The sequence below is a fragment of the Wyeomyia smithii genome, chromosome 3 (genome assembly GCF_029784165.1).
Source record: "Wyeomyia smithii strain HCP4-BCI-WySm-NY-G18 chromosome 3, ASM2978416v1, whole genome shotgun sequence".
NCBI lineage: Eukaryota > Metazoa > Arthropoda > Insecta > Diptera > Culicidae > Wyeomyia > Wyeomyia smithii.
Genome location: NC_073696.1, coordinates 90,710,618 through 90,736,868, shown reverse-complemented (window position 1 = coordinate 90,736,868; position 26,251 = coordinate 90,710,618). Strand labels below are relative to the sequence as shown.

The 26,251-nt window shown below is 39.9% G+C and overlaps 2 protein-coding genes across 4 annotated transcripts in view; one reads left to right on the top strand and one right to left on the bottom strand.

Annotated features, from left to right (window-relative positions):
* The window catches only part of LOC129732813 (protein amalgam), a 318,420-nt gene that overhangs the window by 215,746 nt on the left and 76,423 nt on the right, over positions 1 to 26,251 (top strand). The window lies entirely within an intron of this gene.
* LOC129732811 (thioester-containing protein 1 allele S3-like) lies at positions 21,225 to 26,236 on the bottom strand. The gene is made up of 10 exons (XM_055694082.1): positions 26,078 to 26,236; positions 25,827 to 26,019; positions 25,099 to 25,762; positions 24,401 to 25,044; positions 24,134 to 24,340; positions 23,736 to 23,778; positions 23,569 to 23,677; positions 21,655 to 23,500; positions 21,437 to 21,590; positions 21,225 to 21,380 (listed from the first exon to the last, which is right to left on the bottom strand). Exons 1-10 carry the CDS (start codon positions 26,146 to 26,148, stop codon positions 21,346 to 21,348), a joined length of 3,966 nt encoding a protein of 1,321 aa, XP_055550057.1. The 5' UTR covers positions 26,149 to 26,236; the 3' UTR covers positions 21,225 to 21,345.

The following is a 26,251-nucleotide window of genomic DNA, read 5'->3' as shown; positions in this document are numbered from 1 at the left end:
CCCTTTCAGGTGAAGCTTTGGAATGCTCGTCACATACTGCTCGCTAGAATGCTCGTCGAAAATCCCTCTCAATCCTGGGAGCACGATTGGGCAAGCTTCCCTGCTCGTGCACACGTCCAGAAACCGGGATTGGATGTACCCTGCCGCAACAACATCATCATTCAAGCAAAAGGATTAAATAGAGCGTGGAAAATAGCGACAGGAACTCCGGTGGGCAAAAAGCATGAACAAATGTTCCGAGCCGTTGCCAACAGAAGGAAAATATTTTTAATAAACGAAACAGTCCGAAACAAACTATTCTGGGGGTGAGTATGGCGGGTTTGTTGCTAAGCAAAACCTTCCGAAGGGACGGATGGGAAAGTTTTTGGAAAAGAAAACAGAGAAAACAACAATCGCGCGAGAAAAAATTGTGTTTTTAATTTAATTTCCTTCCACCCAGCAGCTTCGTCTGGCTAATTCTGGCCGGAGTGTATCCCTAGCAAGCAAGTGCATCGTACAAGTTATTTCGAGAGCAAGTGGTTAAAATCTATACCACAAATTAGCAGTGAAGATGTTTTTTCAACAACTTTTGTGGAAAATCTGCCTTTGTCATCTTACTTAGAAGTCGCGATTGTTTGACATACAGTCAACAGTTTTGACCTGAAATTTTTCTTAATTGACTTCAGGTAATTTTTTTTAAATTTTAAACCAACTTCAACCCACTATGCAGTGAACCACACAATTTGCTCGGGCTGATGTCGCACGGATTAATTTCCGCGTTTGCTATCTGGCATATCCTATTCGGTCCCGCACAGAAAGTAGAAACCGAGCTACTGTCCAGCGGGGAAGCGTTGTCGAAAAACAAAAAAAAAATGTCGCGCAGCTAAAAGAGCAAGAAGGGGCCAGAAACAACTTTGTCGTGTCTGAAGATAGGATATCCAATTAGGCACCCATTGGATGTGCTCTTCTTGCGGTTGCCCGTCAGGCGTCAGTACGCGGTTCTGGTCAGATTTTATATTAAATGTGATGGCTACGGTTACGACTGGGATAGACATTGTGCTGAGGGAAATTTGCAAAGCGTACCGCCGGATGCTTTATTTTGCATTTGGTGGCATTTGTTTTAAATTTTGACCTTTTATTGTTTTTTTTTTTACGAGGAGGATTTGGTTTAAAATGTTAAGATCAGTAATTAAAACAATAATTTATTGTTGAATACATCTCAAATATATGTTTTCTCTCCATCATGTTATGCATAGCGTTTCTGACATTCGTTTTTAAATTATACTTATTTGCAAATTGTTGTGATTATTTCACAGTAGCTTCATACTTTGATTCTACGCTGTACAGTTTATATTACGGAAAGAGGGTAGTGTCCGAGAAATTTTTGAGTGTGGGTGCAAAATTTACTTGGGACATTGGTTCGATTAGATTGCTTTGCGAATGTTTGATTGATTTTGAAGTAAAGCTTCGTTACACATTTGGTTCGCTCATGCAGCGAACTCAAGAGTTGACGCGCGATGAAAACACATCGTAGCTGATTGCATACAAGCCTGCAAAGTAAGATACTACACAACCTTGCATGCAAAACGCTCACATGGAATTACTTTTGCAAAGACAAGGCTTTTGTACACGAGTGTAAATGCTATTGCTAGGCTTTGATACGATTCGAGAATGTAGAAAGAATTTGAGTGCAATAAGGCGATATTAGAAACTTTGACATGAATCAGAAATTTTAGTTGAATTTAGCAAATTGAATTCGATTGACAATGAGATAAAAAAGCCTGAGTAATCAATCACCAGTATGCACAAATAAAAGACGGGAAAAGGCTTTTTTCTAAATTTCAATCTAGTGACTTTCCCTCTCGATCATTTGTAACTCAAGGCAAACTTTCATTCGTAAAAACTGTGCAACTTATATTAGTAAAATGTATCATGAAAAACATGCCTCATAACTACGATGATAGGGGAAAATATCAAAGCAAGTTGCACCTCAAAGCAGGCAAATCTATACGAATACAAACTCTGCACAGCTCGAAACGGCACTACCCACGGCGGAGGGCTAAGCGCAGCGCCTCTCAAGGACGGCTGGTGCAACATTCGCACAGCTATCGAATAGACCGCAACGGCGACACTAGTTGAAGCACCGAGTGACGGAAACAATATGACGGAGAGTTCGAGGCAGCGGTGAATGGGGAGAACTGGACCTGGGCGATATACCTGGGCAAGTCAATGAGAGAAAACAAGGCCAATTACAAACGGGCACGGAACGAGATGACCACAATTCTCAGACGAAAGAAGCGCCAGTAAGAGGATCATGGAAATGAGGAGCAGCTGTACCCCCAAGCAGCAAAATTTGTTTCGATAATGAACTTTGTACATCACAGCAACAAATTCTTATGCGAAATTAAGTTGCAGTTACATCTCAGTTTCATATACAATGACAAAAAAAGCGCAGGAGGTAGAGCCAATTGTAACATTTTCGTTGTTTCAACACATATTTCAAGAATGAAACCACAATGTGTATGAACCAGAGCTGCGGAAAGTCAATATCATACTACTGACATTACGCCAAAATGATGCAACACCAGAATCAGCCAACTACGATGCAAGGTTCATTACAAAAGAGTTTGCGATGTTACAATGATTCTCTTAGCGTCAACTCTCACTCTCATTTTTTTCTTGCTATCTTTCTCGATCATTCGGGTATGGCTGTACTGAGATTGAACCAGCAGAAATATCAAGTTCATTTTGACAGCATGATGTTATGAGGATAGCAAACATAAAATCAATGATTTTTCTTCAAGTGATATGTATGATATTGATATATGGTCGGCATGCGATCAGACCGAACTAAGCGCCGTTTTCTCAGATTGAGTTATTGACACCCAGTGGATATGAGAAGTAAATATCTATCTATTATGAAGTAACGAAATCGTTTGAGCATTTGATAACGATATTATAACAAAAATTCTCTGTAACAGCTTGTACACAGCAATTGCGGCGGTAAATGTTTTTCGACTCTTGGCTCGGTTTGGCTGCACGCCGACTAAAAGCATTGTCAATAAACAACTATTACTTCGTTTTGTAACTGAGCGTATTTTAGTTTGGTACATTTTGAATCTGTATGATCATTCATTTTTATTCTCAGTAGAGAATATGCTTCTTCATAACACCAATTGTAATAAAAAGAATTCTTTTAATATTTTTCAAATGATCTCATATCTGAAAAATAATATTGCATTTTTATTTGTTTTTTGACAGCATGAGTTTATTAATTTGTTTCTTGAATATTGTGCTTGTTGTAGGTTAAACTAAAGACAGTGTTGTTCGCGGCAAAAAATGAATCGCGAAACTTTTAAATATGTATGGGTATGTATATTTATATACAGATCCTGTTAAATGTTGGCACGGTTCAACTTTGAAACTGTTCAATTTTGGTTCGGAACGGTTTTGCTTTTCTCCTAGTTTTTATTCATATTTTCTTTTAACGAAGAGGTTGGCCGGAGTTAATCGACTGGTTTCGGATATATGACCGGAATATGTTTCAGTAACATGGTAACGATGATCAAAGCAGTGCTTAGAAGTGCTTAAAATCCTACCATGCCTCGTATTGAAAAATGTAAAAATGCGGACCTGTTCCGGTTGTGTTACGAATACTCGGAGTTGTTGTGCCAGCCCATCAAGCGACACCTATAACCACTGGTTTATAATTATAAACCTAGTTCATTGGTTGCCATATCTTGAGTTGGGATCGTCACAGACCGCAAAGCAGATCAATTTTAAAAAATCCTGATAGCAACAAACTTCAAGCTAGCACTGACATAATCACGCTACTGAAACGATTTTTGATATTCCAAAAATCACCTTGATTTGCATTGCACTGATATTTCCGAGTGAACTCTGTATATTCACGACGATTGACAATGAGAAGCCGAAAATGGCAACAAAAGAGACAAGATATTGAATCACTTGTCGGAACCTCACGCTTACTGTGATGGTTGCTGGCTATTTATGAGAGAAAGAAACGAGTGCGATGATATTTTCTCTCTCGTCATAGTCAGCATGTTGCTTGGATTAATCGCAGCTCTGGTATGAACTTATGCATGGAATTTGATAACAACATGGTAAATGCTGCATTGCAAGTTCATGGCTCAGTTTTAAATATTGCTTCCCTTATCATGCCAATGCAATGGTCATTACCAGTTTTTAATTTTGCTTCTTCAATTCATCAGTACCTTAGCGTGATAATGAAATTCAAAGCAATTTATCATATTTCGTTTCGAGACCCACACTTTTTGGACGACTTCTAGTCCAAGCACCCAAAAGTTACAACGCAGTAAATAACCTCATCTCAAAAACAAATATAAGACGAACGATCGAGCAAAAGTTGCTGTTACATGGCTTCAGAACATGACAGCAACTTTTAGAAGTATTTTTGTGTGTTTGTTTTTTGTATCTCGCAAGCATCACGTTGGCAACCTATATGCTCCACCCGCTAGATCTATTCAGTGAAGGTTAGGTTTTCAAGTGCCGTTTATACGTTTCAACAACAAATCTAACCTCGCGAATTACGTTGTTGGTGTGAAGATTTTTGAAGCAGCGATGCAACTTTAGTTGTTGCTTGTTTCTTTACAATTTCATCGTAGTAATAAAAAATGTTTCTCAAAACCTCGGAATTTCATTAGTGCAACAAATGATCACAATTTATTTTTTTAATATGTTTCAATTGTTGCTTGGGCCGTGTCAATGATACACGGAAGTGCCGCAAGCCGACATAAGCAACGACGCGGATGCTAGCGAGGTGGTCGACAGGTGGAAGGAGTACTTCGAAGGACACCCGAATGGTGATACAGTAAACAGAAGCGGTGCAGGAACTGACCTAGGAGCACCAGCAGCTGATGACCGAGTACCAGCCTCCGATATTCATAAAACTGGGAAACTGAAGAACAAAAAAGCTGCAGACAAAGACGGACTGCTGAGGCAGCTCTTTAAACAAGGGAGAGAGGCACTGGCTAGAGCACTGCAATGGGTCATTTCCAGGATTTAAGAGGAAGGTAAACTGCCAGACGAGTGGATGGAAGAGTCGTCTGGCCCATCTACAAGAAGGGCAACAAGCTGGAGTGCCGCAACTACCGCGGTATTTCGCTTATTTATGCCGCCTACAAAATACTCTCACAGATCCTGTTCCGCCGTCTATCTCCTCTAACCAGGAGGTTCGTGGGTCTGTACGAAGCTGGTTCCATGGGAGCCAGTGCCACCATGAACCGGATCTTTTAAATCCGACAGATCTTACAGAAATGTCGCGAGTACAACGTGCCCACACATCAAATCTTCATCGACTTCAGGGCGGCCTATGATATAGTCGATCGAGAACAGCTATGACAGATCATGCACGACAACGGATTTTCGGATAAACTTCCTCGATTGATCAGGGCCATCATGGCGCAGGTGATGTACTGTACTGTGCGTGTTTCGGGCATACTCTCGAGACCCTTTGAATCGTGCAGAGGGTTAAGATAAGGTAATGGACTTTCATTTTTGCTATTGAACATCGCCCTTGAGGGTGAGATCCGGAGGGCGGGCATCGACACTAGGCACACGATTTTCACAAGGTCTGTTCAGCTTCTGGGCTTCGGGTATGACTTTGACATTATAACACGTAACTTTGCGAAGGCGTAGGAAACTAACGCCTGACTGAAGGCCGAAGCCGGACGAATCGGACTGCGAATAAATACGAGCAAGAGGCTCCAAGGAGAACAACATCAGCCTCCCAACTCAAGTCTCTGTAGACGGCGATGAGCTTGAGGTGGTCGACGAGTTCGTGTGTTTGGAGTCACTGATGACCGCCGACAATAACTCTAGCAAAGAGATCCAGAAATGCATCCAGACTGGAAATCATGCCTAGTTTTCACTTCGGAAGACACTTCGATCGAGTCGATTGCGATGACGCACAAAGTTGACGCTGTACAAAACCCTGATAAGTGCGGTAATCCTCTACGAAATCGAGACAACAACGCTTCTCGCGTAGAACCTTAACGCTCTAGGAGTTTTCGAACGGAAGGTGCTGCGGACTATCTACGGTGGAGTACAGACGGACGACGGAGAATGGCGACGGCGCATAAACCATGAGCTACACGCGCTGCTTGGAGAGAACCCCATAGCACACCTGGAGAAAATCAATAGGTTGCGGTGGGTCGGTCACGTCGTAAGCATGCCGGACGACAACTCTATGAAATGACTCCTCGTTAGCAGCCCTGAAACACAGTCCAAAACCGAGCAACATGGCAACAACTTCTTGATACAGCACGATTGGTAAGGTAAGGTACAAACTCTATAGTATTCTGGCTAAAGTTTTCCGAAGCATTCTTTCAATTTTTACTTACCCTACGAAACAGCTCCAAACAGTGGTGTGGCCTTTACTGCACATAAAAATCGTCTCCACTCCACTCGGTCCAAGGCAGCAGTTCGTTAGCTCAGCAGTCTGCGAAGTGTCAGTAGGTCGATTCACATTGACCGCTGGACACCTCTTTGTCTCGTCCTTGACGGATTGGTTTTAATAAATATCTTTACCGAGCTTTCGTCCGACATCCTTATGACATGCCCTTCCCACCACTACGGCAACCCGCCAATCGGAGCGGTGTGGAGTTCCTGCTGTTCGTGGTTCATACGCCTTCTCCTCGTCCAGTTCTCCATCTGCAATCCACGATGATACAAGAAATACCTTCCGCTCGAAGATCGCAAGGGCGCGTTTTTCCTTCACATGAACGTCCGATGTACGTATCCGTCATCTTCACAAAGGTTCGAGCCACAATATCGTCAGCGGAGCCAAACAATCGAACCGACTTTTGGAATATCGTGATACTCGTGTTAATCCCCGTTCTTCCTTTCAGGGCAGTATTATTCTTTCCAGGGCAGTATTAATCAGTAGGCACGAGAGACCAGCACCTCGCCTTAAACCTCTTCGAGTTTCGAAAGGGCTCGAAAATGCCCCCGTAGCTCGAACTACACACATTACTCGATTTATCATCGCTTCAACCAATCGCGTTAGTTTGTCCACAAATCCGTAGTCGTGCATAATCTGCCATGGCTGGTCCCGATGGTCCTGGGCTATTCTTCGTTAATTCCCAAGCCTCTCGTACATCGTCTGGTGCACAATGGGAATCGCGCCAAGTAGTGTTTGTAGCTTTTTGGTCATACGCCTGCACCACTACCGGGTTTCGTTTTGTATACCACCAAATATTGTTCGCATTGAATATGTCCTCCGTGAGAAGCGTCACGATTTCAAATCCATAAAGTCTAATTCAGTTGTCATTTTCGCGCGGCGGCGTAAGCTCATAGATCGGAGTATCTTGCGAAAGGCAGAGTAGGCTTGATTTCTAGCTTGAATGCGTCGTTGTATCTCCTTACCAGAGTTCGGAAAAAGTGACAGAACTGTGTGAAGGCGAATAATAAGAGCATTCAGAGTAAAATATTTCCAGTTATTTCATTCTATTCTATCCATCATACAGCATGCTCTGACAAAAACTTTTTACCGTGCCGATAGCGGTGTGAATCTCTCGTTCGTTCAAATATCAACTACCTACTTTGCGTTTGCTTGACTGAAGTCTCTGTTCAAAATTCTATCAATTCGCTGGATTGATTGTGATTTTCTAATTCCTGGTGCTGAAATAACTATTAGCCATTGGTTTCTTGTAAAATGGTTTTATAGTAACACTTATTTAAAGAATCATGCTTCATCCTGTAGAGCACCCAATGCTCGCTGTAGCCTGACGAAACTAAGTAGGCGCTATAAGCTTGATATCATTCATTACTTTCTTGAGCGAAGCAAAGCAAGACAAGAAGTAACACTAGCCGAATCAGAAAAACGTAAAATTTGGGGTTAGGGGAACTGGGGTATCGAACGTCTTCGTCAGTGGTTTTCTTCGGCCCCCTTTTGCATAAGATTGCTGCAGAAAAACTGCCGAAGAAAACCACTGACGAAGACGTTCGATACCCTAGATTCAATTCAGTATCACTGCAAAGGGCGAGAGTGAGTGTACAGTTAGCTTCACTTCAGGTGTATTCCAAGTATTGAATGTGAGATTTCGGAGCTCTGCTCCTTACTAGTGTTATTGTCGGTTGTTTCCAGAGATCCCTAGTATATGAAATCATCTACCGCTGAGGACGTCAATGGGATATATTTTATGCCTGAAAGTACACGAAGTACTATAAGTACGCACTGCTCGGCCATTTACCAGTTATTGACAATCAATAGTAGAATATCAGCGTTTAAAAAAACATAAAGTTCTGTTCAGTTAGAATCTGGAATCAACTATTGTGTTGCAGCGGCTCGGAAGGTGACCGCTGCAAGATTTTTCAACAGCGGTTTGTTTACCTAGGCTTCCACTTTATGTGGTATAAGTTTCACGGTGTTTCGTGCAATGAGTCAAAAGTTATTCCAGCTGGACGCCAAGAGGAGAGAAAAAATTCTGCACACCCAAAAATCGCAAAAACGTTGATAATTGCCAAATCAATCCTGTATAATGTGCTCAAACGTTTAGAGAGCGAAAGAGCGTGGATCAAGTGCCTCAAAGTAAGCGTCGTATGACCGCAAGCTGATCCAAAATGTGTTGAGAACCGTCAGAGCAAACCCTGGACTATCAGATAATGAAATCGCACAAAAATACGCTGCTGTTTGCAGTACCGTTCGAAGAACTCGTTTGGGAGCAGGATATTGTTCTCATCGAGCCAGCAAGCAACAAAACAGAACGTTGAAGCAGAGTTTTGTCACCAAAGCTCGAGCTCGGAAATTGTACCAGTTGGTTTTGACGAAGTACCAAGGATGCCTGCACATCGATGATGAAACCTACGTCAAAATGGATTTCGGACAGCTTTCTGGCCAATAATTTTACGACGGCATGAGGAGATGTTCCTGCGAAGTTTAAGTTTGCTTTAATGGACAAAACTGACAAAAAAGATGCTTTGGTAAGGGATATGCAGCTGCGGAGCAAAGGCCAAAGTGTTCGTGACGAATATGATGATGGACTCGAAGCTGTACAAGGAAGAATGCCTCAAAAATCTCTTACTACCTTTCTTTAAAGCCCATGGAGGGTTCGTGAAGGTTTGGCCAGATTTGGTAAGTTACCACTACATCCTGGAAGCCACCCAGAGGTACCGCGATAATAACGTAGATTTCATCGATAAAAACATTAATCCACACAACTGCTCGCATTTTCGTCCCATCGACAGATTTCGGACAATAATGAAGCGGAGGCTTAAGGAAAGTGGAAAAACGGCTCGAGACACGACTCAGATGACCAAAATGCGGAACAAATGCGCCAAGTTAGTTCGGTGGATTCCGGAGGTGTGCAGCGTTCGATGGGAGGAATGAAGAAGAAAGTGCGATTTTTATTAGAAACGAAGAGAAATGATTTGTATTGATATTTTTTTCTAAAGTACAGTGAATTACCTTTGTTTTGATGTATTGACCCTCACTCGTGCGTCAATCCGTTACCAGATACAGATAATTTTATGACTTCGGATTCAACATGGACATAGCTTTAAATTAAGAACCTGTCATTTTGTATCATTGCAGTTTTGAGACCATACAAATCTAGATTGAGTTTGAGCTTGAGCTTGATGACCACACACTACGTAGTTGCACCTCTGTGGTCGATCTGAGCTAGTGAAGTTGCATAAGGAACCACGAATATGGCTACTTTGGATTAGTTTGCCATCGCTTTGTATAGATCGATAACGAGTTTACCTCTGCATCTCCACGACTGCGATGGAAAGTAAGAGTTTGGTCACCGTGGTAAGTGACGAATCGAACAAAGTTGCAGGCGACATTAACTCATTACGAAGGCAAACGGGAGTATATCTTGCTTATCCGTTAGAATAACCCAAATATTTATCAACCAAACGAAACCTACTCCTATTTACAACATGCCTATATAAAAGTATTGAATAAGCAATCTCCGGCTAAACGGCCATACCGAGACCAAGCTTTTCACTAACTCTCTACAACTGCGGTGAAGAGAGAGGTTTTGTTATCATGTTTCCGTGGTAATTGATGCATTACCGAAACGAATAACGCGCGCAAAATTTATCTACCACCTGAAGCATCTATCAAAAATTGCCGAATACCTTCGAGATTTCGGATCCTTGAAAAGTATACTGCCCTTCCAAGCATAGTTGTCCTAGCGTGCATAAGGTTTGTGTAGAACATGGGACTACTATGATTGGAACGGCAGTATACATCGCTTAGCCCATAGATAAATCACGATATTTATCGAACGAACGAAACCTACTCCGGTTTGTGCTTGAACAGAACCAGCGAGTGAGCAGTCTCCGGCTAAACGGTCACCGTGAAACATGAATAGACATCATATTCCACCTCGACAAGTCACTACGCTCCTGGGCTGAAGACGCGTTTACACCGGGCCATTATGGACTGGGTAAAATGTCTGTAACCATCCGGTCAGGACTCACGATCAGATAGCTGTCGCACGCTAATGATATTTTTTTACTGAATTGTGAAACTATCAAATCTGTCTGTCTAGCATGTTTAAAGATTTATAGCGCCCCAATTATTGGGAGAAAAACAGCCAAGTTCCATTCCGTCTATTCGAGTATACACTCTAACAAACAACAATTGACCAAAAAACAGACCACTCAATGTCAAAACGGTCAAATGACAACGTTTGTGAGCGAGCGGCGTCGCACGGCAACAATTAGAACAGCTGACCTACAAGAAAGGCTTTCAGCTGCGCACAAAGCTTAGAGAAAGGAAAAAACTACAAAAACAAAACATCGATGACAGTATAATGAAACCAATCCTTCTCATCATTGCCGCTTCCACTCTTACTTCACTGACACTGTAGTTCACTTGGTAAAAAATGAGAGCGTATACGAATGACAAGTAAACCATATCTTTTATGTCAATTTACACTACATGATTAGGCCGTTATAAATTCAGTTCTTGTTCCATGTCACTCCCCCTTTGAAAACCTTGATTATAGAAATAGTTTTTGTATCGGCCTAAATTTCATTTTCACTCTTCTAATTCCAAATTCCACTGATAATACATAGAAACATGGGCAGATTCTTCAATTCATCAGTTGTCAGATGTTGCAAAAAGGTATTTTACTGCGTGTGGTTTTAGTTTCAAACACAAACATCCTCTGTTATGTGAATTAAAGATGGTTATTTCATGGGATTGGACAAACCACACTACTGCACTGGATTTGGTTTTACTTAGAAATAGTAGCTTGGTGAATCAAAAAACTAGCTCCGCTAGTTGGACGGTCAAAAGTCCCTTTGATAAGCAGCAGCTCGTAACGGCAACTCATGCGAATATGATGACTTTCGATGAGAAGACGTGCAATCCCGAACCACATTCCGGTAACGGGTCGAGCTGATGGAATAGAATGCGATAGTCAATGCATTTCCTTTTTTTTTGCAGCTCAATTAATACTCGATGAAGCTTTTCTGGATTGCAAATGAATTCACTGACGAACAGCTTGATAACAGAAGTACTCCGAGGGGCTTCCGTATGCTGTGTTAAAGTGGATTTCCCGATCCAGAAACCGAGATTGCACAAAAAATCTAATAACAGACGACGGAAATGCTTATCCGTGGAAACTAATTGATGTGATTATCTCAATTAAAAGATAAACAGCCCCACTCGAGCATGCACCGTAGGAATCAGTCGTAGATCGCCGCGAACGGCAGGTCCACTTCCAACTAATTGGAGGATTATCCCGGTCGCATGGCAACTCTCGTGGTCTCGGCGATGATGGCCCTATGACCATCTGTCTGCCAGGCTTAAGTACGCACTTCGCTGTGAATTCATGTTTAGTTCGTTTGAATTCTGCTTTTAATTGGAGCCGCCCAAGAACAATAAATAACTTCAGGGATTTTTTCCCAACCAGACTTTCTATACTGCTCTTTTTCCGCTCGATTTTTCTTTCTTCCTCCTGTTTATGGTAATGCTGTGCGGAGTACTGGGTTAATCCCTGCTAAGAAGATTTAGCAATTACCAATGGTCATGGGAATGCTACGGTATTTTAGGAGGATGCTGTTGTTCGCTTGGTGGAGTTTCCTAATTGATGTAAATTGTTGTGCTGAAAAAAGTTCCGTTCGTTCTATTGTTAGAGACATACAGCAGCGTGATTTTTTATTTTTCTAGAACGCATCTTTGTGTTGGATATTTCAATGTTGATACTGTTACAGTCATTAAAGCTAAGAGCAAAATATTCAATTGATTCAAGATGATCAGAAAAAAAAACAAAAAGATAAATTAAATTTCGTTAATAGAAAAAGAAATGAAAAATCCAATAAAAAGTCATTTGCTCAATATTGCAATCGATAGTTTGTCAAAGTTTAGACAATCTCCACCAGATATCAATCGTTGCCACCCTCCAAAGGAAAGAAAGCAAAAAGGAAAACACTCCTTTCCTAGGCGAAGGCAATAGCCGGATCCATTCGTTCAGTTTACAAGCGGATCAAATCGTACAATGTTCTCAAATCTTGTTTGAATATTTACTCTAGGTGGCGAAAGCGGAAGGTGGAACTGGGTGGAAGATCGAGCTCCTCTTTAAGGCGCTAGGTAAACACTGTAAATCTGATGCTTCTTCCGATGATGGCAGTTTGCCGAAGAAAGAAAACGAAAACGAAAGGAATGAATAATAATCGGACTATTGCAGCTATGGTCTGTGGAACTGGGGGGCTGGCTTAGGGCTTACGCAAACTTCTGGGGAAGTAGGAGTTAGTGGAGGGAGTTGTGCATGTTAAACATGGGGGACGCGTTGCGGTGCTTGCTTTTCTTTCGTTGTTGTGAGCTTTCCAGCGCAAGTGAAGACGGTGGCGGAAACGCGTAACACGACGAGAGAGGGCTCTTCAATAATTTCTTGGAACTTGAGTATTTTCATTGGGAATGTTTTCTTTTGATTTGGAATGCATAGTGGCTTGAAATGAAAAGAAAAAACACCGGAGAATTTTGTAGTTTAGTATAAACTTTGTGAGTTAGAATATACTACCCCGACTCGTGATTTGCGGATTCGAGTTTAATTGTCCTTTCTAGCTAATAAAACTATTGAACCTTAATTTAATACTAAAAAACAGTTTGCTCAGACGCATCAATAGGCCATTGTTCCTCTTTTCTGCGTGTAAGTTTGTATATATTACCCTCGGCGTTTTTAGAGGTGGCAGATTCGATTTTCCGCTTTTAACAGTCCTGATGGTTAATGACATAACCTAAACATAATTTCAAACGTTCTCAGTGGTTTCGTCACTAGTTTCAATAGAATTGAAAATAAATAAGCTTTTTCTCAAACCTACTCTAGCTGCGAATATCAAAAGGCATTCATTTCTATAACCTTAATGGAAATTGGCTTTTTATAGCGTTTTGAAACTTTATACTTAATTCATGATATAATAGGTCTTTTTCCTTTCTTGGTCTTCAAAAGAAGTTTTAGTGTTATTAGGCCTAATTTGAACATATTTATTATTTTGGTTTAAGCTTTATATTTTCTATTGTCGAATCGGAATTATTATATCATCACACGTCATTTAAGCCTTAGAATCGTTTTTACGTTTTTTAGTTCCATATATGATCTTTTTGAAACCTGCTTTAGTCGCCAGAAGTGCTTAATTTAAGACATTTTCTTCATATGCATTTACATAAGGTTACGAATTGGTATAATTTTTAATACAGGAATGAAATTGTGAATGAAATGGATTCGTCTTTTGAAAATTCAGTTATGATTTTTAATGAATAACAATTATTACACTGGTCAACTCTCACTTAAGTTGACGCGTTTTGGTAATAAAACCCTGGTAATCAAACCCTGTAGTGAAACAATATTCTCTTTCGATTTTCCCCTTGTTCTTTTCTAGCTTTTTAATACTTGTCTTTTCGTTGTCACCAACACTAAAACAAACAGAGAAGCTTTTGTTACTTTGGAGCAAGATTTTATTACTTTTTGTGCTTATGACCGCGTAATCAGGGGCGGATTAACGCGAAGGCGAAGCAGGCTCGGCAATCGTCGAAGGGCGCCGAATGAGTGGGCGAAAAATTCAAAAAATAGAACTCGAATCATAGCAATATAATGGATGATCGGCTGGTTGATTCATTTTTTAGATTGCTAATCACAAAATTATCGAATTAATAAAAAAGTTGTAGGATAACATCGAACTCAGACCTGAACGGACAAATACTCAAACAAACATTAACAAGTGAGAAACAGTTTATTGAAAAACGATTCTAATGATTGCACGTCTTTATTGAGAATGACTGAAAATATTCTCCATTAGCGCTTGTCAACTTCTCAAGACCTGCTTCGCAATGCCTACTTTGCCATCTCTTTTGATTATGGAGATGGCCCAACTGTCCGTCGTCGGTCCTTGAATCATTCAACGTCCAGTGCCTTCGTGAAGATGTACGCCAACTGTTTGTCGGTCCAAATAGGTTCCACTCGTATGCATTCATCTGCGATGTGGTCGCGTATAAAATGGTGTTTGATATCAGGTTTTGGGTCATCTCTATGCAACTACGGTTGTCCTTATAGATCATCAAAGCAAAGCAAAGCCTTAGTGGTATAGATTATCATCGGTTGCATAATCATAACTCCAACGTCGTGCAAAAACCGGTTAGTCAAATACCTTCCCTCTTGAACTCCGCTCAGTCATCGCGAACAGTCAACCATCTTGTATTGTAAAAGCTTCTTGATCGAGCCAACTTTTCCGAAGATACTCCTTTGTTAGACATACCATGAATTACTTTATCATACTTTCCGACCAGTGTCACGGCATCCTTGGCCACATCGATAATGAGCGCATCTTTCATTTCCTTCTGGTTTCTTAGAACGACAGTTCTTCGGCATGTGCTCGACCTTGCCAGAACGATGACGGTTGCCGGTAAACCGTCCGAAATCGTGCTAGCTGCTTTCTTAGCGAGGTTCAACTTGAAATAGATTTAAAAAAAAATGTTTCAGAGCCTTCCCGTGCCGTTTGCTTCTGCCGGATATATTCGAAGATTCCAACCGTTGTGAATCCAAAAAGAATTGACTTGGCCTTTCGGTCGGTTTGATTCCACTTCGTGAGAGCATCGTCGGTCGCCGAGCGGGTTTTGTCAGCACAGATGAAACTTCAACTGCATTCAAATAAAGCTTGACTTATAGTGAATTTCTTTATTCTGCTGCGTTAGGGCAAACATGCCGAGGATTAAAGAATCTACATCGCGGTTTACGACGCAAGTAAGAAAGAGATGCCAGATAATTGTTTACGAACTAATGACGTTTTCGTTTTCGCGGTGTAGCTACACTTTTTCCGGACTATACTTTGCAGCTTCAAATAAAACATTTTCAGTGTCGTTGCATTGGTGTGCGTTATAATGGGATAGCTGTCAATTCGTTTTGTTTTGGTCATTATCGCATTCGTCATTTTGTCTCGTTTCCATTTCATATGTCCATTTCGCAAATGTGCTGGAAAAAAATTTACCTGACACTTAACCACGTGGAACGAGAACCATGCTTGTCATTCTCCTCAGTATGTGAAAGGAAAGGAGGAAAAATTCACCGCACACACTTCCAGCTCACCCCACATATCTGTTAGAAACGAGAGGGGTGAATCACTTTACAGAGAAAACGCAGAAGTACACAACAGTGTCCACTGGCGAGTAGTCCGGAAAGTGAAAAAAAACCTACCGGGCAAAAGTGTAGTCCTCGTGTAGCTACACTGCGAAAACGAATTCCATCAGAGTAAATTCGACCGGCACGAGCGGCACGAGCAACGCTGTCTATTTTTTTTCTCCCAATCTCTTTTCCTCTTCTGCCATGCTCAAGAAACCAACTGTAAAACGCACCGCAGATCACTCTGCAGTGTAATTATTGTGCGTGATGTCCGCACGTGTGAGAAAGTACACCATAGTTCATTGTCTCGCAAGAGAGAGATTTCAGATTTCATCGCAGTGCTTTCAGGAATCTCAGCAGATAAAAATCGTTTGTGTTCTCTTTTAGCATGAGCGTTGATTTGCTCTTTTGTGTGAGAGCAGTTGTTTTCGCAGTGCAAGACGTTCTCCTGCACTTTAGAGGTTTTCTGAGGAGAAAAGACAAGCATGACGAGAACCAAAACAAACCAATTTTGACACATACGTGTTAATGTGTTGGTAACTTCCTACAGTACACTTTGCTTTTTTCGGGTGTCGTCAGGGACAGAAAAGGGTAGTCAGAGACAGAAGAAGGGTAGTCCGAAAGGTCAAATAAAACATTTACGGTGTCAAAAGTGTCGTTTTAGTGTAGCTACACCGCGAAAACGAAAACGACATAAGCACGTGGTTGAAGCTGACAAATTTTACAGTGCGCTTCGGGCAACACACCACCACACCAATACTGGGTCAAAATCGAGCGAATGAAGAAAGGTTTTGACAGCAGTTGAGTTGCTCCCAGGTCAAAACGAGGCGAGTTGGTGGAATGAAGAAATTCGATATTAGAAACACCGATTTTCGAGATTCGTTTCGGTCAGCTGCGGGATTTGTTTCTTTGAATTGCCCATTATCTCTAGGATAACTTCGGACGTTGACTCGGACAGACAGAGACGAACTCAGAACTCAGAAATGTTAACGAGCAAAGAATATTTTATTGAAGAACGCCTTTACGTCTTTACAGTGCCTACTTCTTCAAAAATGTTCTTGATATAAATTTAACAACGATGAGCGGGGAGCGCCAAATCAATTTTCACCTGCAGCTCGAATCACCCTTCGTTCACCTCTGCGCGTAATAGACACAAAGAGTACAGTCCCTCCACGATTATGGATCACTTAAGAAGATGTATGAATTCAAAAAATCATTTCTGACCAATTTTATTGTTTATAAGTAATTTATAAATGTTTTCAGTCACAGAAAAATATAATCTTTTACTTCATTGAGTATTTCTTTCCATGTTTTGTGAATATTTCTCAGAAAGTATGTTATTTCATAACTCATCAAATACATCAAATATATTATGGATCACTTTTAAGAGCGGTTCTAATCATGAGACATTTAGCATCATATTATGGATCAGCATAATAAAAACAGATTTTGGCAACGAATTCATTCAATAAACCTTATTCAAATTATGTTATTTGAAGAAATAACATATTTCAAATCGTATTAAAGATCCCGCATGGCCTGACCACATTTTATATGGCTTTTGAGGTTGCAGTTAGATCAAGAGTCCACGTCTGTCGCTCCCGAAGGTAGTAATGAACCATTGTATACGGTACATCATAACAGTTTCCCGCTTCACGTAACTTTCCTGTCCCTCGTGCCTTGGAGATAATATTTTTCAAAGGTTCAGCACTGTTTAGCTTCCGTTCAAAGCTGAATAGAAGTTGAGAGGGTGTTTTAATTGGTGAAAATCACATTTGAATCGGAGTGATCCATATTTATAGAGAACTATCTTGTCTCGGTCCCTATTATGGAACACTTAGAAAATAACTAGTTTTTATAGAAAAATCGTTATCAACCATCAACATTTTGATGAATCGTGAAGAACTTACCTTGATCTTCGTGTATGAGTTATTTTTTGCACGAGAATAAACGATTATATGACATATGAACCTTATGAATGATGAGCGTGCTACTTACGCTGATTGAGAAAAACGACAAATATTTTGATAGATTCTGGAAGACAATATTTCACACCTATAAAAAACACATCAATCTAGGAATAAGAACCCCTTCGAACCGTTAGTTTAACTGAGTTAAATAACATGAGACACAAAAGTGATCCGTAATTGTGGGAGATCCATAATTGTGGGGGAGGTGTACCTAATTAAAAAAATGACGGCTACGCGCTTGTATGTTTCTGCAGGGGTACATACAGCCAAGAGTCGTGATGCGTGTGTTAGTGTAACTTCACCCGCTACATTTATATTACTGTTTTTATACTTTATATTATACTGTTCAGAATAATTTTAGTTTCCTTTACTCGCACATTCACAGAATCTCTTCCGCAGCGCTTCAGGTTAAAATGTCTAATTGGAAACGCCACTAGCTCACCTCGCTATTGTTTTACTTCTTTGCTTCGACCCGTCAGGTCGGTGAGGCCGTTCACCACCCTTCCATCACACCTAACAGTTTACGGCTTGAAAATGACAATAAAAAAATTACGCTGCGTGCAGTGTTGCCAGAAATAATTGCAAAAATATTAAAAAAGCGAATCACCCGATTATATCACGCTCTGACTTTGTCTGCCCTCGGTTTTATCAACTTTTTCACCCGATTTTATCATCATATAACATTACATTAAAAAATGCGTTAGTCACTTGGTTTTCTATTCAGGTTTAATATTTTAGTACTTTTGCACAACATCATTTCGGATATAGTTTACATTAAAAATTCAACCATTGTACAGCACTGTAAATAAATCGCACGCTATTCCTAATGTTCTTTACATATGAATGTCAATAAACGATTCTATTTTGTCGACACACATCGATTCTTATTGGAATACCCGGAATTTTAACGTGTTTTGGCATTTGACGTGTGTATGCATTGAAATCTGAGTGTAAAATGATTGATTTTGGTATGCATGACATGGCAAACCGAAGTGTAAGACACTTTATTCTGTGATGTGAACTGAAACGCAAGTGTATTCCACGTAGATATGAAATATTTCATCTATTAGCACAGAAGTAAGTGGAATCCACTTCGCAGTAACGTGTCGATTTTTTACAGTGAGTGTTTTATTTTGTCGTTTTCGTGAGATAGTGAAACAGTGATTCAAATGTCAATAACCATAACGAATGTTCGGAGAAGATCCAAGACATTTAAAAATGCATCTTTCGGTGAAGAAAAATGGGTGATCAATCCATCTCATAGTTAGATTGAAAATTCACTTTTTCATCAAATTGAGATGGGTGCATAGTGTCTTCAGCAAAGTTTTAGGTGATCGCAAAACAAGAAGCTCTACCGAAGGTTTAGTAACTAGCGACTAGTTTTCACTTGCGGGTAACTGAAATAATGCCAGAATAGTAAAGAAAAATTTCAGAAAGGTTAAAGTTTTCATGTATTTTGACATGTATTGAGGTGATATTTTGTAAAGGGGTATGCGTGAACAACGTAAACACATTTAGGATCATTTCTGGTCCCACATCGTATGTGTTTTCAACATGGTTTGCATCCGCTTGCCAGAAAGCAAATATGTGTTTTTCTCTTACGCAGCTTACAGATCGTGATGTGATTTCAAGAAGCATATAAATTTTTTGGAATCATGTACAATTAAAATATACTTGGCAGCTCTAGTCATTTTTTACTCTACTGCTTTTTAAGCAACAAATTTGTTACAAGAAGGAGAGTTTTTCATTGTTGGTTTTAAAGTTTTAAGTGAAAACTCTGTATGTAGTTGTGAGTCGTAATTTCGTAACATGTGCAAAATACATGACATATTTGTTCTTACTTGATTAAGGATGAAGGTTATTGTGTTAGGAATGAAAGTTATTGCAACAAATTTGTTACAAAAGGGAGATTTTTTCGATATTGCTTTAAAAGTATTAAGTAGGTAACAATTTTGTGCGTATGGTTTCCAAGAAAGGAAAACTTTATTCCTAGTCTTCTATTTTGCTGCCTAATTATTTCGGTGCAATGCGACCGTCGTTGTTTCTCCCACGGAAAACAAGGTGTCTTTTATCAGCCTTTTATTCCGACGAAGATGGTCAGGAAATTTAACTATTCCATACTATGCAACAGATGGTTGCAGCAGTTAGAAGCAGCCACAGAGCGAGATGTTCGGAATATCTTAAATCTTGTCTTGCTTAGGTTGAGTAACATGAGTTTCTTGGCAAAATACTCTTGCAGCAAGATCATATTCTTCGACATTTGTCCTTTTATGACATCCATTGACTTTGAACCCAGGATATGACAGAGAAGTATTGTCAGCAAACAACCATGCAACCTTTGTTTGGCTATGTCGTTTACATAGATTAGTAACAGAAACTAGCCTAAATTGCTTCCTTGTGGAACATCAACAGTCAATCAAACGGGGGACTTTTAACTCCATTGATTTCCACGTGTTAAGTTCGATCATAAAGATAATTACCAATCAATCGATCACCTCTAATTCTATAGTACTTAAGTATCTAAAGTAAGATTTGTGATCATTGGTATCGAACGCTTTCTCAGATCAATGAACAAAACTCCCATCAATTTCTCTGGGTCTAGATCTCCTGCGATATCGTCAACGAGTTCTCACAAGTGGCAGTTGAAGTACTCGAGCCCCTTAAACTTATCTCCTTGGTGGCTCCTTAAGTTTTTGAGAGCATTGCTATTAGTCATGTCAATCTGAACCTGTTTTGGCCTTCAGATAATTACTTAAAAATTGAGTTATAAAAGCCCTTAGGGTCGTTCGACACTATATTATTTACTTAATTCAAAATCATATTTTTCTCCAGAATCCTGAAGCACGTTCAATTTTATTTTGCCCTTTTTTTTTCATCACTAAGGATTCGTCTATTTTAGGCCTATTTCTTATTAGCATTTTTACCTAAAATTGCAGTGGTTCTCCATTTGTTTTAATCCTCGGCGTTGTTAAGTAAAAACCTTATTCCACTAAAATTTGAACTCATGGTTATTTGTTTGCCAAAGCAGATTCTGAAATAGTTACGATTGATGAACCTGAGTTAAAGGCTTTCGATTTTAATTCAGTTCGAAGTATGGAGCATACATGTTTTTAAGTTTTGTTGTTCAGTTTTCGTTCAATGTTTAATGTTGGATTCATCTGTTTCTGATAAAAAAAAATTAGAATGTAAAAATTGTGATTTATACAGAAATTTAACAATGATTCAGATGAAGTTTGGTTTGTTTAGATTGAATGAGGATGTTTTTAGAAATGTTTATACCAAATATATGATTATTTAAATATAATATAGAATGAAAGCGTTTGAGCCGATTCGAGCTGGAGTTTACCAGCCTACTTTTTATTTCGTTTGGCAGAAAGTTTTCTGAAATGTAATATAACTAGTAACACACATTTTACTGGCCTACCTAAAGCAGGTATTAGACGACGCAAATATTTGCTATTTTTGGTACGATTTTTATTTGCACAAAATAAAATCTGTATTGAAAAATAGCAAATATTTGCTTCGTCTAATACCTGCTTAAGTATTTTCTGTATAAGGTAGGATATTTTTGAAAGAAATTTTAATTTTATGGCAAGGTTTTTCATTTAATTTTTACTCTAAGCAATTTGAGTGGATCGACATGACATAATTGACATAAAAAGGGTTCTTTCAGTATTAAGCATATGAAGCAGGGTATATTTTATGTTGGTAATAAAAGTACACAGGTAAATTCTAATCGAAAGCTTGTTCTTCTTTCCTGAGCTTTAATTCCATTCAATGTCGTGCTACTTTCCGTCGAAATATGCAATGGCGGTACGAGCTGTAACATCATAGTAATTATTAGCAACAATACTGAGGCTGGGCTGCCAAACTTACAGTTATCGAAATAGTCGAAAATACGCACAGTTCCGGCAACCTGCTGCAGAACATCATTCTCTCGAAAACCTGTCACTTCCAAACACTGGCTTTCAACGGGAAAAGATTCAAAATACAACAGAAGTGTGCTTTCTTTATGCCTAGTTTCAACTCTCTGAAACAAGAAAATAACCAAAATAAGTACATGACGGTGGTGAGTATAACCGAACATAATGTACCCCAATTTTCTTCAATGTCCTCAACTCATCAACGCTATCATCCAGGGCGATATATCCGCTGGGAAAGGTAATTTCCATCAGAACCACTCCGCTTTCTTCGTAAGCTTGTGAGGGTAAAAACTGGGCACATATGTTAAGATCCAGATAAACCTGGTTGGTGGAATTCAACGTTTCAACCGAGACTTTGAACCGGGGGCGCATGAACAAAATGTTGGAAAAGTAGCTGTACTCGAGTTCGAAAATGCCGACACCCGTTCCAGTGACGTTCACGTTGATGGATCGAACATTGTTGGGTAAGCTCAGTTGTTGTGTGGTCAGTGAAGTGAGTGGGTTTATTTTTATTGTAGTATTTTGCTTTGGACCGTATTTCACCGTGACCTCGTAGGAGTTTTTGGAAGGGGACATTTTTTTGCCACACTCTGCCATAGCTTGCAGTCCAACGAAGGTTGTCTCTGTGGTTTGGAGTTTCGAAGCTAACCAGTTGAAGATTGGTTCCAAATCTGGCAGACTAGTAACGTGAAACAGTGATAACAGGGCATAGGCTGTTGTTTCAGTACTCATTTTTCCGGATTCCCACCAGCGGTACGATTGATCGTCGTTTTTTATTGTCGTTTTCAACAATTCGTCGATGGCAGTTTGTTTGCTGTTATGATTCGCCAGTGTAAGGGCATACGTAACCAAGGAGAGTTCGTAGCTGGAAACAAATTCATGATAGTTGGTGGGAAGATACTTGACTCCTTTGTCGACCATTGCTTTGTACTTTCCAGCGATCAGTTTGCTTTCCATAAATGCAATTAGAACATATGCTGTAAGAGCTGTTTTGTTACTATGAACTACTTGTAATTGCGTGTCTTGTTCTGGAGAAAGTTCTCCGAACGATCCGTCAGAGTTTTGTTGCTTCTGTAGCCAATCGTAAGCCGTGTCAATAACTTTCCTATCCACTGTTACGAAGCGCGAAGCCTGTTGTAATGTTTTGGCTACCAGTGCTGTCAAAAACACACTCCCAAAATTGTCTTTATTTCCAGCTGTGCTGAAAGACCCGTCATTTCGTTTGAATTTGAGTTGATTTTGATATCCCATTTCTAAGTACCGCGTCGTTTTTTTCCTAGCAATTTCGTTATATGCATGGATGTCGGTGATATAATCCAACAAAATCGCACTGGGAACCATTTGGATGATATTCTGCTCTGCGTTACCGGACGGTTGTCTAATGTAGTTGTCCACATCAGCAATATCGAGGTTGAGCAAATTAGCCCTTACAGAAAACATTATTTTTTCAGACCCTGCATCCAAATGACGCGGAATTGTCATGTTGATATTCTTGAATTCTTGCGTTGAGTTTTCGATTTGGATGAACCTCTTGATAACGTTTTGGTGTATCGTGCTTTCTGAGGTGATTAAAAGCGTTCGTGCGATGGAATCAGATCCTTCTGTGGAGTCAGCAATTACTTTCACTAGGATGTTGCCCATCTTTTTTGGTTTAATGTAGAATTTAATGGTTTTAGCAGAATTTGGAGTAACGACCATATTCATGGCTTGATAACTTGCAGACTTCCAACTGTTGTTTTCCGAAAATTCGAACTCTTTACGGGTATTTTTCAGTGTGGCACCAACATATATTATTTCGGTCAGGTAGTTGAAAAAACTAACCTCCACGACAGCGATCTCATTTTTTTTTATCGAGTTTGGAAGGTTCATCATGAGAAAGAACGGTTTAAAAGTGTTCAGCACAAGCGGTGTCTTTGTAATCGCTAGACCATTCTCGGGATTCAGTGCGATTCCGTATATTTCCCAGCTGGTGATGGTGTCCGGCACAAACTCCTGCACGACCAAACGTCCATCGACTCTGTTCATTTTTTGAAATCAAGTAGTAGTTAGTAAGCATAAACGAGTGTTTGGATGTTGAAATTTTACCCAACTTCCGAAATGTAATCGAACAACCAGGATTCACTAAAACTATTTCGGGGTACAATTCGAAAGTCTTCTTCATCTTGGTTGTAACTACCGAAACGGGCTGCGAGTGCTAAGTTCGTAGAAAGATTAGTTGAAAAATAATTATCAACAATCAATGACTTACGTACCAATGACACGCTGCCCGTTAGTCTGTAAAGTCATATCGTTATGCTGAAAATGTATATTATTATTAATTATCTAAAACCTTTTTCTGATTTGATCTGCACACGTATTTTATTTATCGAACTGCGTATTTTTCGCAAAGTTCAAAACATTTTAGACTCCGCTCCGGGTCGGCCGTTGCCGTGAGCCGCTCTTAACCTGGGAAGCTTGACATCTTTGGAGGATAGCTGGGCTTTCCTCAAAACATGTCAGACTCCCCTTTTTTGTTAGTATATGACCGAGGTCCCATCATCGGCTAGTTACCTTTGTGAGATCTGGACTACCATGAGATCAATAGTTGCTCCAATTAAAAAAAAAACACTTTACCTTGCCGCAAAATATCATGAATAAGAACCTAACTTACCACCATGTTATCGTAGCTCCCCTCGTAATCTTCTGTGCTTCTCAATTGGTCAAAAACCTGCTGTGGTGTGAGTAGGCCATCTCTGTTCAGTAGCAGTGCTCGCTTGTCAATCGCGTATAGCCCCACTAGAGATCTGGGAGTGGTTTCGATTGTTACTGCAACCGATTGACCGGGTTTAACCTGCTGTTCTGGTGTAGTCAACTTGATCTGAAATTAAACCTATTACAAGATCGTAGTTTTAGTGAGGAAGCCCAGTACTTCTATTACCGTATTCGGTAGATCATGCACTTCCAAGGCAACACTACCAGTAAGAATGAATTCATTTTGGGATGTATAGACGAGTATTGTGGCTTTGGGGCACATTTCCGGTTTCACAAGCACTTCGAAGATTACTGTTGTGTTACCTTTCGGATCGATTCTCTCTGTTTGAACAATTTTGTGTTCCGTTGAAACTTGATAAACTAATGAACCAAGCGGCGATCCTACTTGAACTTGTATGGTTACTGGTTTGCCGAGGGATGGCTTACGGTCAAGTATTGAAACTTGAAACATTTGCGACCTCTTTACGGGATCCTTTCCGAGTGTAAATAGTTTTTCGCTGGTTTCATATATAACGTTAACTCCAGCAACGGTAGCTTCACTGGGAATACGAAGATGCAGCAAGTATACTCCCTCTTTATTTGGTTTTAGATTCGTGCGGTAACTAGAAGACTTACTTTGTCCATCAAAATCTACAGTAACGGCAATTTGATGATCAAGATACGATGGTAGCTTTTCTCCGAAATGATCGGTGATCACAAGCCAGCAAGTGTATATTTCACCCGGTACAAAGTACTTGGATGACTTTTGCATGCTGATTTTATAAGGTGAATCGAAAACAGGAAGCATACTTGTCGCGTTGAATGTTGTCCCTAAAAGTAAACTTGATTAGAGGTTCTCATGGATTGGAGAAGTATAGAACAAACTTGAGTGTTTTTCCTTCACGTCGACATCTATTTTAATAAAATCGCAAGAACTTTCGCTCAACGGGTCGAGCAAATCATTTACGTTGAACTTAACAGTAACGCGACCATTAATTTTAGAGGTTAGGCTTGCTTTTCGAGTACATTCCGCATTTATCGTCGCTTCTCCTTTCATTGGTTTCCCGAATGTGTACCAAGCATCGACGTTCACCTTTATATCATCTCTCAGTGTAACGCTTTCTGGACTACTAATTCTAATTTCGTGATTCGGTAGTTTATAATCCTCAACGAGAAACACTCGCGAGTAACTCTTATCGTCAACGATAACTGTAAGGGTCCAGTTACCAATGTTTGGTGCATTGGCTATCTCCAGCTCTGTTTGGAATACTCCATTGTGAAGTTTCGCTGACGGCCACACTTTTATCTCATTGTAATCGGGGTCATAGAGCGTAACGTGAATTGTTTGCAGATCAACCAAAGGTTTTGTTTGATGATCCATAACAAAAACGATGAATTTCACCAGATGGCCCGGCATATATGTTGGTTTGTCAGTATGAATTAAAACTAGGTGATTCTTTACGAATTGTAGATTAATGCTATGCTGGTAGCGCGGTAGAGGTAAGGATTGTATTGTTACATTGTAAAGGCCAGGTTGCAGATTTGTAGTCTGTTGAAAAAGAAATCAGTTCTTTAGAAGAATATTATTCACTATAAAATTTGAAATGATCTACATTAAACTCAATGAGTCTTGTTTGGTCCGGCTCGAGCTGTACTTGTTGCTGTATCGTTAACTGCTCATCGTGATCTGAAACTCCATTGAGAGAAATCTGTAGATTAGGCGCGTTTTCGAAGTCGAACGTTGAAATCGAAAATTGATATTGGGAGTTCGGACTGAAGACGTTTGGTGCTAGTATAACATAGTTACTGGAATAGGTAAATTATTGAAGGGACATTTAATAAGAATTAAATTAATCTTCATTACCCAGTACAATTTGCTAGATCGATGCTGTAAAATGATAACAGTACGAGTAAAATATTAATTCTACTTTTCATGTTGCTCCATGTGGTTAACACTTCTTACTGAGAGAAATCTAGTAAAGACAACGCAAAAGAGTCTCATTCTGTAGCTCACAGAGTCGCATTCGTTGATTGCCGC